General features: G+C 52.3%; 1 protein-coding gene across 2 annotated transcripts in view; it reads left to right on the forward strand.

Moving 5' to 3' along the window:
- The first annotated feature begins 512 nt into the window (after window positions 1–512).
- The window catches only part of WNT7B (Wnt family member 7B), a 91912-nt gene continuing 79843 nt past the window's right edge, over window positions 513–12581 (forward strand). Inside the window, exon 1 of one of the 2 annotated variants that reach the window (XM_041398624.1) lies at window positions 513–655. In XM_041398624.1, the coding sequence (XP_041254558.1) occupies window positions 585–655 (71 nt within the window). In that variant the 5' untranslated portion in view covers window positions 513–584. Of the gene's footprint in view, window positions 656–7116; window positions 7529–12581 lie in introns of those variants that run through there. The other variant, XM_041398623.1, reaches the window with a different exon arrangement.

A 12581-nucleotide genomic window follows, 5' to 3' on the forward strand; every position in this document is an offset into this window, starting at 1 on the left:
TTATTTCCCTTATTGGATACGTTTCATGTGTTTTCCCCAACACTCCGGCTTAAGGACATGCCTTTTGAAACACAAACACACGCACAGCTCGCACACGCACACACAGATAAGATATGTATTAGATCCTGACACATGCGGGGTGGAGGGAAGAGCGAGAGAGAGAGAGAGAGAGAGAGAGAAAGAGAAAGAGAGATCCTCCTACCTGGAGCCATAGATTGCAAGATACGTAGTGTTACCTGAGGAAGTCAGAACAAGTAAAAACAGATTGAACTTCAGGGCTCTATGAGGCAGTTGATCAAGATCAGTGCTTGCTCATTCTCTCCCTCAGACTGTCTGTCTTGGGGTTTTGTTTTACTGTTTTGAGCAGCCCTTTCCGTTTTTTCTTCCTCTTTAGCTTTAATATCGGAGCCGATTTCGGTCACCATGGCTCTGGGAAGAGCTGCCTATCTGCGTGGAGTTGACTTTTTACAGCTCGGCCGGCTTTGCTCCTGGGTAGCTTCAGCAATGCTCTTGACTGGGATTTAATCGACAAGATCAGTTCGGCTTTTTGTGCAATTTTTATGGCTCAGTCCATTTTCTAGATCATGCACAGAAACTTTCGGAAGTGGATTTTCTACGTGTTTCTATGCTTTGGAGTCATCTATGTCAAATTAGGGTAAGTCCTTCTGCACGACAAATCTCCTTGGCTTTTGGGTCACGTTAGTGCGGAGTTGGGAGCAAAATACTGCAGAGGAGGAAAGAAAAAAAAAAAAAAAACACCAAAAAAAAAAAAAAGGAAAAGAAAATATGTGATTATTTCTCTCTCCGCCTCCGGGTGTCCAAGCGCCGGCAGCCCCCCGAAGCACGGCCGTCTCCCCGGTCCCGGGCCATGCCCGGCGGCGGAGCGCTCCGCCCGCCCCGAGCCTGCAGGGAGCCGGTCGCGGGTGATGACGGATCCTTTTATTTTGTACTGCTTAAGCGAACTTAAATATTATCTCTGGCTTACAGTACCCTCAGAGGAAAAAAAAAAAAAAAAAAAAAAAAGAAACAGAAATAGCAGCCTGACAGAGTTAACTCAGGCGCTGCTGCTGGGACAATAGAGCAGAGCTGAGGTATTAGGCGAAAGGGGCGGGAGGAGGGGAATCCCTGCTCTGAACCTGCGCTCAGGGATTTGGTTTATACAGGCCTAGACACAATTTGCGTTTCTATCCATCACACGGACGTGTTGAAATTAACTTGACAACTGGTCCGGCTACCTCTGCGCTGGTGCTCCCGGGAAGCCAAGCGGGCTCAGGCGAAGGGACCGGCCCGGGGCCCTGGAGGGTGCGGCGGGGGCTCCCGGGGAGCCCGCTGTTTGCTCCTCGGTGTTTGATCACCGCAATCGAGTGCACGAGGTTATTTTGGTTGCCAAGTTTCGCCCTCTTTCCCTCTGTCTCTCCCCCCAGTGCCTGTATGCCTTTATTAATATTGCTCGTCGCAGTAGGCTGACTTGAGTTGAATTTCCACATTCCTGAGCCCCAGCCGAGTCCTTACCTGTCGAACTACAAACTCTTTAAAGATCCTGTCTTTGCGGGATTTTTTATGCTTTTTTTTTTTTTTTTTAATGATCAAGAATACATAAGGTGAGTTGCAATCCAAAGACGCTCACTTCCCACCTTGAAATCAATACGTAGAAGAGGACGGGGGAAGCCAAAGGGCAGCTCCCAAAGGCAGGAGAACGGGCGGGAGTTCCCCAGAGTGACGGGCAGGCTGGAGCCCGGCCGGGGCAGCGGAGCGGGAGGGCGGCGGGGAGCGAGGAGCGGCCCGGCCCGCCGGGAGCCGCCGCCGCGGGCGCTGCTCCGTGCAGGATGCGCGGATGGAACAGCCACGTCCCCGCTGTCAGCAGCCCAGGGAGGAGGGGGCGAGGAGAGGGAGGGAATCGGCAAGAGGGAGCGCGCCAGAGCCGAGGATTAAGGTTGAACAGCGGGGGGAAGGAATTAAACTGGGCTCCTCGGGGATGAGAAAGGCTCCGTACAGCCCACCAGGAGCTCCCGCAGCTGCGGGCAGCAAGGGCAGAGCTGTCCCATTTTCAGGGTGCCGGCGAGACCCTGAAAAGAAACCGGCTGCTTCCCTTAGCGTTCCCAGCGGGTTGCTCGGCGGGCACCAGCCGGATCGCATCCCTTTGTGCTTGCTTATTTAGGTATTATTGGCACGGCTTTCGGCCCGCCCCTGCAGCCGCAGGTGCCGCCGCGGTGGCCGGCGGAGCAGGACGCTGCCCCGCAGGCGAGACCCGCGGAGGATGCGCGGATGCGGAAGGGGCACGGCCTACGCGCTGCCCCCTGCCCTGTGCCGCTGGGGAGCCTCGTCCGCCCCTGCCCCGGCTGAGCCACATGCCCGGGGGTAGCTCCAAACCCTGCCTGCTGGAGACAGGTCCTTTCGGTGCTCTGACCTTTGCGGGGCCGACAACCTGCGCCGCCCTTTGTCGCAGCGATGGGCTCTGTCCCCCTCTAGGCTCGGATTGCCGGGAGTTTACATGTGTGGTGAATTTGTTGAGGCTGTGTATCCATAAATGAAGTGATGACAGGGTACCCAGTCTGCTTCAATAGTGTAAGGACTTCGTACAGCACACCCCTCACAGAGGGCAGGCGAGCTCAAGGAAAACGCTTTGCAAAATGAGGGCAATGGTTCAGCAATTGCCTTCGCTGCGGCAGAAGGGAACAGAGGACTGGGCACATGTTGCAGTCTGGAAGGCAAATCTCTCTTCGAAATTGGTTTTGGCTGTTTTAGAAGGGGATTCAGAGCAAAAAATCACAAGAATGCTGTCGGACTGAGCCTGGAAGTGAAACTGAGCGGACAACAGGAGCAGTAAAAGCCTTTGCGGAAACCCTATCAGATCCATCACCATGCCTGTAAGGCGATGAGGATACTTCACTTTCTCTGAACAATAGGAGAGAAATTCGCTCTGAAATCCAGGGCTACTTCTAGGCTAGGCATGTGGGATGCAATTATTTCCTCTTTCATCAGCCACTGGAACTACCATTTTGTTGAAACCATATCCTTTGGGTGTAATGATGCCTTTTCTGGTGAGCTCTTTGCTTTGAAAAGGGGGAGGTGAAGGTGGATAAAATGTCTTCCAGGGCATTCGGTTGATTTTCAGCGGGAAGGAGAGAGCCGTCGTGTCAACCACGGCAAGGAGGGGAGCCTTGGCAGGTTTTTTTCTTTTTGGTTTTTTTTTTTTTTTTTTTTTTTTTTTTTTTTTTTTTTTTTTGCTGCTGAGCACGTCTTCATGTCTTAATAAAACGTGCTAAAAGCTCCACTTGCGGTGGCAAACATGACGCCGTGGGGAGAGAAAGTAACGCAATACATGAGCTGTTGGACGGGCCGGGGTGTTGCATGGGGTGAGATGGCAGGATCCCATAAAGAAGCCACTATCTCCTCCAGTAAGGAGAAGAGAGCAGGTCCCACACAAGCAGTCCTTCCTCTAGGGGATCTTCCGTCGTTCCCGTTTCTATTTCCGGTCCCCCAGAATTGCTGGAGAAGCAGGGGTGAGGTGAAGCATCCCTTAATATTTCTGTCGATGACGTTTCCAGGTACCGAAGCATTAAGTATCTGCAGCCTTGCTGACTTCATGTAACCCCCCGCGATAGCAGGTCACATCAAATATTGACCTCAGGCAGGACTGAAGCAGAAATATTTCCTGTCAAGACCACAGAGCATTCGGATACCGTTTAATTCTCATACCGTTTTAATTATTAAATACGTCAGAAATTAACAATTACAGCAGTACTACACATGCAAATGACAGCGAGAGCTCTGGGTATGAGTGATGTGTCTTTTGGAAAGATGAAGTCGTGGACAATACCCACGGGGCAAACCCCACCCTTTTCCTCTTCATTCTGGAGGAAAAGAAAGGTAACAGCGAGGCATCTCCAAAGGGAGCGGGGAAGGTCCCCCTTTTCCCGCGGAGAGAGGGTCGCTATGACGTTAGCGGGATGCAGGCGGCGGGAGCTGGCGCTGCCCAAGGGAACAACGAAAGGTGTCGGCACCCCTTTGAGGGGCTGCAGGGACGCTTCTTTCGTGCCCATCCGAGCTGAGGGCACATAGGGCTACGGACGTCGGGGACCCCGGCCCGTTCTGGGAAGGCCGGAGCATTCCGCTTTCCCGGGGCTCCCAGGGATGCTGCGGCGAGGAACGCGAGAGCCGGTCCCACTCGCGAAGTTCGCCTTGGCTTTGCTGTAAAGGCCAACGAAATCCTGCTGCCCTCGCCATCCCCGGGGCTGTCCGGCCGCGGGGAGCCCGCCCGTGCCGGCCCTGTGCCCCCGGCCCTCGGCAGGCAGCGGCCGGAGCTCAGCCTCGACGGCGGGCAGCACGTGGAGCGCCGGGAGCGGCGGCGAGGCCCCGACAGGAGACCCGAGCGATTTACGCCCGCAGCGCCGGGATGAGCGGCCGCGGCCCGGGACTGCCCGGCGCCGTCCCGCCGGGACCATTGCTGCCCGCCCCTCCACGGGCACCTGCCGCTGTGCTGCCGCCACCCCTTCCCTGCTCTCCCATCGGCCACACACCGCTCATTCTGAGACTCATTGTTGCCTTCTTTCCGCCGGCGCTGGACTCGCAGCTCGATGGGATACAACAAAAGCCCGGTTCCGCCCAGAAAGGACCCGGTGTGCTGCCCGCCTGGCGCATCTTCCCGGCTTCCGACGTGCCCGTCTGCCGGACTCTCCCTCCTCAGGCTTGGGGTAAAAAAGGATCCACGGCTGGGAATAGATAGATAATGGAGGAGGAAAAAAAAATGCAAATAGTTTATTAGTGTCTGCCCGACTATAGTGTCGGCAACTATTTCAGTGTAATTCTGCCCCATTTTGTCCAAAACACTGTTCTGTGGAAAAAGGAGCCAGCGACAGATGCTGAAGTGCCCATATAAGACGTTGCCGACAATACCTCTTTTCCAGTGTGACATTTTATTGAAGGGAATGTTTCCATCTTCAATCAACAGAATGAATGTGGTTCTCGCTGCCCCGGCTGATATATGTATAGAAACCATTTGGATGGAATTTGCAAGGTTGTTCTCATCATCATCGTTATAATCTTCATCCTCCTCCTCATCATCATCATTCATCATCAATAATTTTTCGCCATAATAACCGGCCCGTGGTTTTAGAATAAAAATTAACTCCCCGAAAAGAAACTGCACGGTTTGATTTCTTTATACGACTTTTCTTCCCCTACACAACACATTTGTGGATAAAGTCAGTTTCGACCTGAAAATTATGGAAATTGGCAAACCGTCTTCGTTTCAGGTGAAGTGGGTCAAACTTTGCCAGCACAAGTCAGAAGTTTTCCAGTGCCAACTTTTATTTGCATTTTTACAGTTCGCTGTCCCCCTCCTTCTCCCCCCCCCCATGCACGTCTTTAAAAGCAGACGCACATTTAAAACACCTATCCGAAGAGGAACAAATGCTAGAAATAAAACATTCAAAGTGGCTACTCGTTCTCCTGGTCTCACGTTCAGCAGAGTTGCCCCAGCCACATGTCTAGCAGGGAAAAGGGCACTGAGGAGATAAGCATCTCTAACTCTTTCGCTATATATAGACTTGCATGCACACTTACAGAAGTATAAATACGTCCATTTTAGAATCTTAAATAATTATAAATAAGACGGTTCTGGGATGTAAATAGTCGTTGAAAGGCTTAAGCTTCCGTCTCTTGTTAATCGACATCAGCGTTTCTCGAAAGGACACTGACTGCCCCAACGTCCGTGCTGAACTTGCAGACGAAAGTGGTTAAAGCAACCAAACCCCGAGAAGATTTTTATCGCATATTGAGCGGCATACAACGTTTTTGCACCAGTTCTGGAATTCCCAGTCCATCTGAGGGCGTATTTCGTTGTGTCGCTGGGACAGCTGCACCCCTGTTCTGGGACTGGTTAACTGGAGGAGGTGTTACCAGGCAGAGCTCTTAGCCAAGACATCTTCTTCGGTCAATTGGCAATTAACCTGAGACGAACATTTACAGACCGAGCACACTTCGGAGCCTGGTTCTTGTTCGTTTCAGCTGCATTTCCGTTTAAGTGTCTTCGGTGGCCGTTTATTTTTCGGGGTTCCTTTTCAACCCCCAGCCCTGGTATCTGCAGCGCACGTATTTCACCATCGCTCTCAGCACTTCCGAAATAAAGGACAGACACCTAACAATGCAGAGGAAGAGCGACTGTCTCCTGCAAGCCTGGGGCTGCTCAGGGCTCAGCGCTCAGGCCCGCCGGAGCGGGAAGGGTCGGGCATCTCTTTGCCGCGGGGCGCGGCGGTGCCAAGGGGCAGGAGTCTCCCGGCTCAGGGGGAAGGCGGGGGAGAGGCAACAAACCTGCCGGGAAACGCCTCTTCGGACTCGCATCTTCTCGGAAACGAGAGAAGAAGAGGAAAGAGCGGAGACGAAAGCTCTTTCTGCGGGGGTGGCGAGAGGTGTGGGGAGCCGGGAGTCGCCGGCAGCCGCCCCCCGCTCGCTCCCTACAGCGGCTGTTCCACGCTAGTCCTTTCCCTTCGCTGCTCTCTAGCGAAACCCAATCTCGCCAGGAAGCTACGAGTGTGCATGTCTTTATTTCTCACTCAGTAAGGCTATGACTACATACATGTTCCTTTTTTCTTGACCTTGCTCCTGAAATCGAAGCCTAGTTTTTAATATCGGGGGGACAACAACAGCCAAACCCCCGCCGAGGCTGGAGGGAAGGCGGAACGCTTCGGTGGAACCGGGACACCGGCCACAATAAAGCAATTAGCCGAGAGTGGGGTTGGAAGCTGCCAGCTCGTTGAGCTTCTCCTGGGGCGAGCTAAGGGTGCCACGGCAGAACAGGGAACTCTCAGCCCACCGAGCGCTGGTGGGGGGGAGTTAAAAATGCCCCACGGACCGAGAAATGAGCTCTTGCCGGGCGAGGTGTACGGAGCGGGATCAGTCAGGGAGCACGGATTCATTGCAGTCCGGGCTAGATCAGTGTCTTTCCATTGTCATCCTCCCCCTAAAAAAAAAAAAAAAAAAGGAGAGGGAGAGAAAAAAGTAGGCGGATTGCAGTGCCTGACTGCCCAATGGCAGCCCCGGGCCTCAGGAGAGTTACAGAGAGAGAGGGAGAGAGAGAGAGAGGCACTTTCTGCCATCCAAATCCCTTAAACCATCCTCATTCCGACACGAGAACCCACTGTAACAACTTCCAACCACTGAGACATGACAGGCAGGAGCCCAGAGGCAGCAGCAGCAGCGAGAGCAGCAACAGCAGCAGCACACACTCTGCACAGGGAGCAGCATTAGCACCAGGGGAATACTACACACAACAATACAAACAAACAAACAAACAAACAGACAAAGCCCCCCCAAGCCCAAGGGACTGGATTCCAACTCAGATTCAAGCCACAGCTGACACCAAAAAGGGTGGGGAATTACGACCAGGGGGGGCCAGAAAGGAATAACCAAGGAAGAGAACTCAAGAGTGTAAACGGGATTCAGCCATGATCCTTTTTTCATCTCGCAGTGTGTTACTCTCAGTGTATTACCCTCAGATTTTCCTCATCCTTACCAGTGGGAGTTACCTGTAAGTGATCCAGATTTTTTTTTTTTTTTCCAAATACTGTTTGCAATGCCCCCGCTAGCAGCTACCTAGGGGCAATGCGCAGAGCGAGCAGAGGGAGCCGGGAGAAGCCAGCACGGGCGGCAGCTCCGTGCGGTGCGTGGTGGTGAGGATGGTGGTGGTGGTGGCGGCGGAGGAGGAGGAGATGCTGTGCTGGTGGCGGTGCTGGCGCTGCTGGTCGGACCCCGCCGGGGGAAGGGACGCACCGCCAGGTAACTCCCGGGGCTGCCCCGCCGGCGAGGCCGGGGCCCGGCGTGCCCGCAGCGGGGGCGGCGCACCTGGGAGGGCGGCGGGGCAACGGGACGCGGAGCGGCCGGCGTCTCCCCTGGGGACTCCGACCCCGACTCCTCCTCCTGCCAAACCGGAGATGGGCATCGCTTCGCGCCCGTCGGGGGAAGGCTGTTTGCGTGCGGAGGTCCCGGGGAGAGCGGGGCTGCCGCAGCCGGCGGCGAGCGCCCAGCCCGGGCCGCCCGCGGAGAGTCCCCGCCGCCGAGGCGCTCGCCGGCCGGCTGCTTTCGCTCCGGAGGGATCTCCAGTCCCGCAGTTAGAGCTGGCTCCAGGACTTTTTCCTTGTGAGGAAGGGGGTGGAGGTAGGGGTGGGGGAAATGAGAGTCGGTGGGTGGGACTGCGAGGAATTTCGGTCTCTTTTTTTAATATCTATATCTGTATCTATCGTTGCGGTGGATAAGAAGCGGCTGGGCTAGTCCGTGAGGGCTGCGGAGAGAGTGTCCGCCGTCGTTCTCCTGCAGGTCCCCCGGCGGGTCTCTGTGCCCGCCGGCCGCGCGTTAGGGTGGCGGGGGCGGTGGGCCGGGGTCCCCGCGCAGGCCGTGGGGGAGCCGGGCCCGTCCGGGACCGCAGCCGGGGTCCGGAGGGGCTGCCGGGGTCCTGTCAAGGGCTGCTGTTCTCCTGCACTCCGGAGGAGACCTGCCCGCGCCGCGGGGCAGCCGTGCGGAGAGGAGGGCGCTGCGGCGGCAGGTACCCGGCGGAGGGAGCCGCTTTAAAACCGGGGAGCCTTCCCCTCCCTTGAGCATCCCTCCAGCCCCGGGGCAAGAGTCTCCGTGCCGGAACGCGGGGGTCGGGCCCGGGGGAGCTCTGGGGCGGTTCGGAGCCTGCCCAGGCTGCCGGGGCTGCGGCAGAGGGGTTCACCCCTCTCCGTGATGGGGAGCCCCGTCTCGGCATCCCCGGCCCCTCGTTTATCTCGGCTGCCGGGACCGGACGGATTTCCCTACCCTCCTACCCTCAAGCCGACCTCAGGTTTTTGTGCCCCGACGGATGCGAATTTGTGGTCCTATCACTGAACTGTACGTGGATTTATATGTATTTGGTTTTTTTTTTTTTTTCCCTCTGTATGCGCGCACAGGAGCACATGCACATGAACAAGCACGTGTGCGTGTGTTCCTCCGTGTGTGTGTCCGTCTGTTTGCTGTGGGCTATGGAAAAAACATATCCCACTGCTATGGGAGAAAAGTAGGAATAAACACGCCCATAAAAAGAAACGAAAAGCCTATTTCTGCATTCTTAATTCTTAATGAAATGCACATGTCTTGGCCACCGATTTTTAAAAGCGCTTAGATTTATGGAAGCACGTTAGATTAATTCAACCAGAGCTGCCTGTTTCTGTTCACGGGAGGGATATGTCTGCTGCGTAGGTGACCGATAGCTTGTAAAAAAGCTTGCCGTGCTATCTTTGGTTGGTTGGGGTTTTTTTGTGGTTATTTTTTTTTTTATACAGGAGGAAGGAGTCGTAATAAATAAATAAATACACCCTTTTAATATAAGCGTAGCCATATTTTTCTCAAAACCGTAGGAAATTACTATCCTACAAAGTTTTCCTTCTATAAATAGTTCAAATCTTAAAACAAAAGTTTGCAACCGCACACCAGATGCTGGGATGCTGGCGGTTTCCCTTGCTGTGTGACATAATTATAAGGTCCGAAAGCAAAAGCTATAGAAGTATAATAATAATACTAAGGCGACTGCTGAGGGGAAATACAAGGGAAGCAATGCCTGCTTTATTTAAAGCCAACTGCTTGCGGATCTTTTGAGCACTGCCCCGCGACAATGAGAAGTTGTGGTGGATAAATAATGCTCTCTCGCCTTTCCCTGGGCCGTCCCCAGTTCATCCCCTCCGCGGCAGGTCACTCGGAGCTGGACCCGCGGAGCTGGAGCCGAGCTGGCTATTGCAGCCCAGCAGAGCAGAAGCGAAAGGGATCAGGAGGTGAAACCCAACAAAGCGGAGCCCCAAAGCGACGCCCACCTCCCTCCATCCATCACTCCGCAGGGACGGAGCCGGCGGCTTTCCCGGGGAGAAAGCAGCGCGCACGGGGCCGCTGGGGACAGGGTGTTCGCGACCCGAACTCCCCCCCGCTTCTCCTCCGTGCCACCCCCGGCACCAGCCCCCCGCCACACTTGCTCCTTTTCCACTGTGTCCCCCCCATCCCTCCCAGAGAGCGGGGGCAGCGGCGGGAGAGCCGGGCGGGCTGCGCCTCGCTCTCCGTAGGAAGTGAAAAGAAAGATGAGTTATTTCAGTGCTTAATGGAGAGTAGCCTACTGAACTTGTGGTGTTTGTCTGGTGGGTAAATATACTTCTCTGGCTTACTAATGGTAGCTTTTGAAGATTAAAGCATAGTAGAGTTTGTTGGAGCATTATCTGCTGGTGTCTGTTTCTGCTACCCTCGCTCTCCGGAGGGGAGGATGCTTCCCAAGCTGCTATTTAGTGAGCTCTCAGGGACTGTCAATGGTTATGTTAATTTCCCCCGAGGTCTCTATCATCTTTTGGCTATGGGAACGACTCCTTAGCTTCTGCATTGCTGCTCCTTCGGGGACAGAGGGGGTGAATTTCAGCGGGCAAGCAAATGGAGTGCAGGGTGTCGGTGCTCAGCCTCTCTTGGTGCAGGGAATGCAGGCCGGGGGAGATGGGATGCTGTCCTGTTATTCTGTGAGAAAACCTGTCAAGCAAAAATCCCATCAGATTTTTCTGAATGGAAAAGGCAATGGTGAAATGAAATGAAATGAAATGGGCACCACACCTCAGTGTTTTTTGTGCAATAGCTGGGCACAAAGTTAAATTATGGTCAACTACATCCAAAATTAATTTAAAACCCGATTCCTTTATAATATTGATTTCTATATTGTAGAGTGTGCTATCTGATAAAGTCATCTTCTTCAGTGTGCTTGCCTGGTAACCTTTGGCCTGCTGAGGCACTGTGAACATTTTTACAACCAGAAGAAATTAGTGTCTGCCTCTCTGAAAAAAACAACTGACTGTGGCTCTAATAGCTGATGCATTTTAATTTTAATATTTTGTTAATCCAATGAAATATTTAAAGTATAAATCTGCCATTAAATAATATCAGTGTAATTAGCATAAATGTCTAAATGCCAGGATTATGAAGAACACTGGCACTGCTTCTTGCAGTGCATGTGAGAGCGTGCATGTGTCTGTACACATACACATATTCAGCTGCTTCTAAAGAAGATGGTGCTCGTTGGTTTTCCATTGGTGCACCCCTTTCACTGTTCATCTTATTTAGCACAGGATGCATTCACCAGCAACAGGAGAGTCGGTTCTGAAGAAGCTTATTTGGGGATTATCTGCTGGCACATAGATACAGTTAATTCAGTTATTTGCTGTAAAGTGATTTGGAATTACTCTTAAGAGAGTGTGTGCATGTATAGTAATAGCAGCACAAGTGTTCAAAGCAGATACATTTTCTAATATCATAGCACAGCAAATAATTTATACTGGTGAGTAGATATCACTGCTTGGTTAGGAAATGTAGAGGAAGAAAAATCCTCTGCTTGTTTTGCATTTGTTCTGCTGGTGCTTCCACATCCTTACAATTCCGTAACCTTAACACAGGGCTTCTCAACATTTGTGGGAAGCAGATTAGAAGGAATGTAGATTGTTCATATGCCTACAGGAAAGTGGTCATGCCTAATCCATAAAGACTGGGACTCCTGAAGAGAGTCTCTGGAGTTTGCTTCTTAATCCATCAGTGCTGGAGGGAGCTGCAGAGGCAGAGAACAACCTGGCTGCTCTGTGAGGCAGAGCCTTCAAGGGGATAGTGGGTGGGCACAGCTTCACCAGCAATGCCAGCCAGCCTGACTGATGCTCCCACTTTAGTTGGTGCAGTCAGAGCCACACAGGCTGGCCCACTCTTCCTGTCCTGGTTAGATCAGGGCAGGATCAACCTCTGTGTTTAAGCTGGCTCTTATGGGGGTGGGATTATCTCTGGCTCAGTCACTGAGCTGCAGTGTAAATCCATCATTTCCCCACTTTTGCACCTTGTTAATTTTAAAACTGAGACTTTAGGGGAAGCTTGCTCTCTCAGCCTTTAGTTATGCAGTGTACAATGCCCAAGGAGAGCTCTGCTGTTATATTCTCCTTTTATGTGGTACTGTAATAATGATTCTCTATAAGAGGATTTAAGATATGTTGTCTTATAGACAGAACAGGTCAATCTTTGAGGAGTATCAAGTATTTTCAGGCTCATCTAAAGCTAATGCTTTTGCTCAGCAGAAAAGAGAAAGATAAAGGATATTTTTTATGCTGGACTGCCATTAGCTTGGCTTACTGGCTTGACACAGGAAATTTCCATGTATTGAAGCAGCTACACAAAGATGGGAGAATGATTGTGATATGTTTTCTTGGTAGCTCTAGGAGGTAAAGTCCAGCATTTCGCTGTGAGACCCAGAATAAAATTCCCTGTCTAAAATCACAGAGATCTGGTAAATCTGGGACTGAGCACTCCCCTCCCACCAAGGTCTAGATCAAGCCCTGAAGTCCTGAATGTCCTTGAATCCAAATGCATTTGGATGAAGGCAACTGTCTCAATACTTTTCAACAGTCAGGTTCCAGGAATTAGATGTTGAGTACACCTTGACATTAAAAAAAACCAAAAAAACAAAAAAACAAAAAAAACCCATTAGAAATTATAAGGAAAGGTGGCCAGAAATGTGTAGGATGACAGCACAGAATTACTACATATGTTATATTACTAACATAAAATAAAAA

This window comes from Onychostruthus taczanowskii, unplaced genomic scaffold (genome assembly GCF_017590055.1).
Source record: "Onychostruthus taczanowskii isolate IOZ18803 unplaced genomic scaffold, ASM1759005v1 scaffold15, whole genome shotgun sequence".
Lineage (NCBI taxonomy): Eukaryota > Metazoa > Chordata > Aves > Passeriformes > Passeridae > Onychostruthus > Onychostruthus taczanowskii.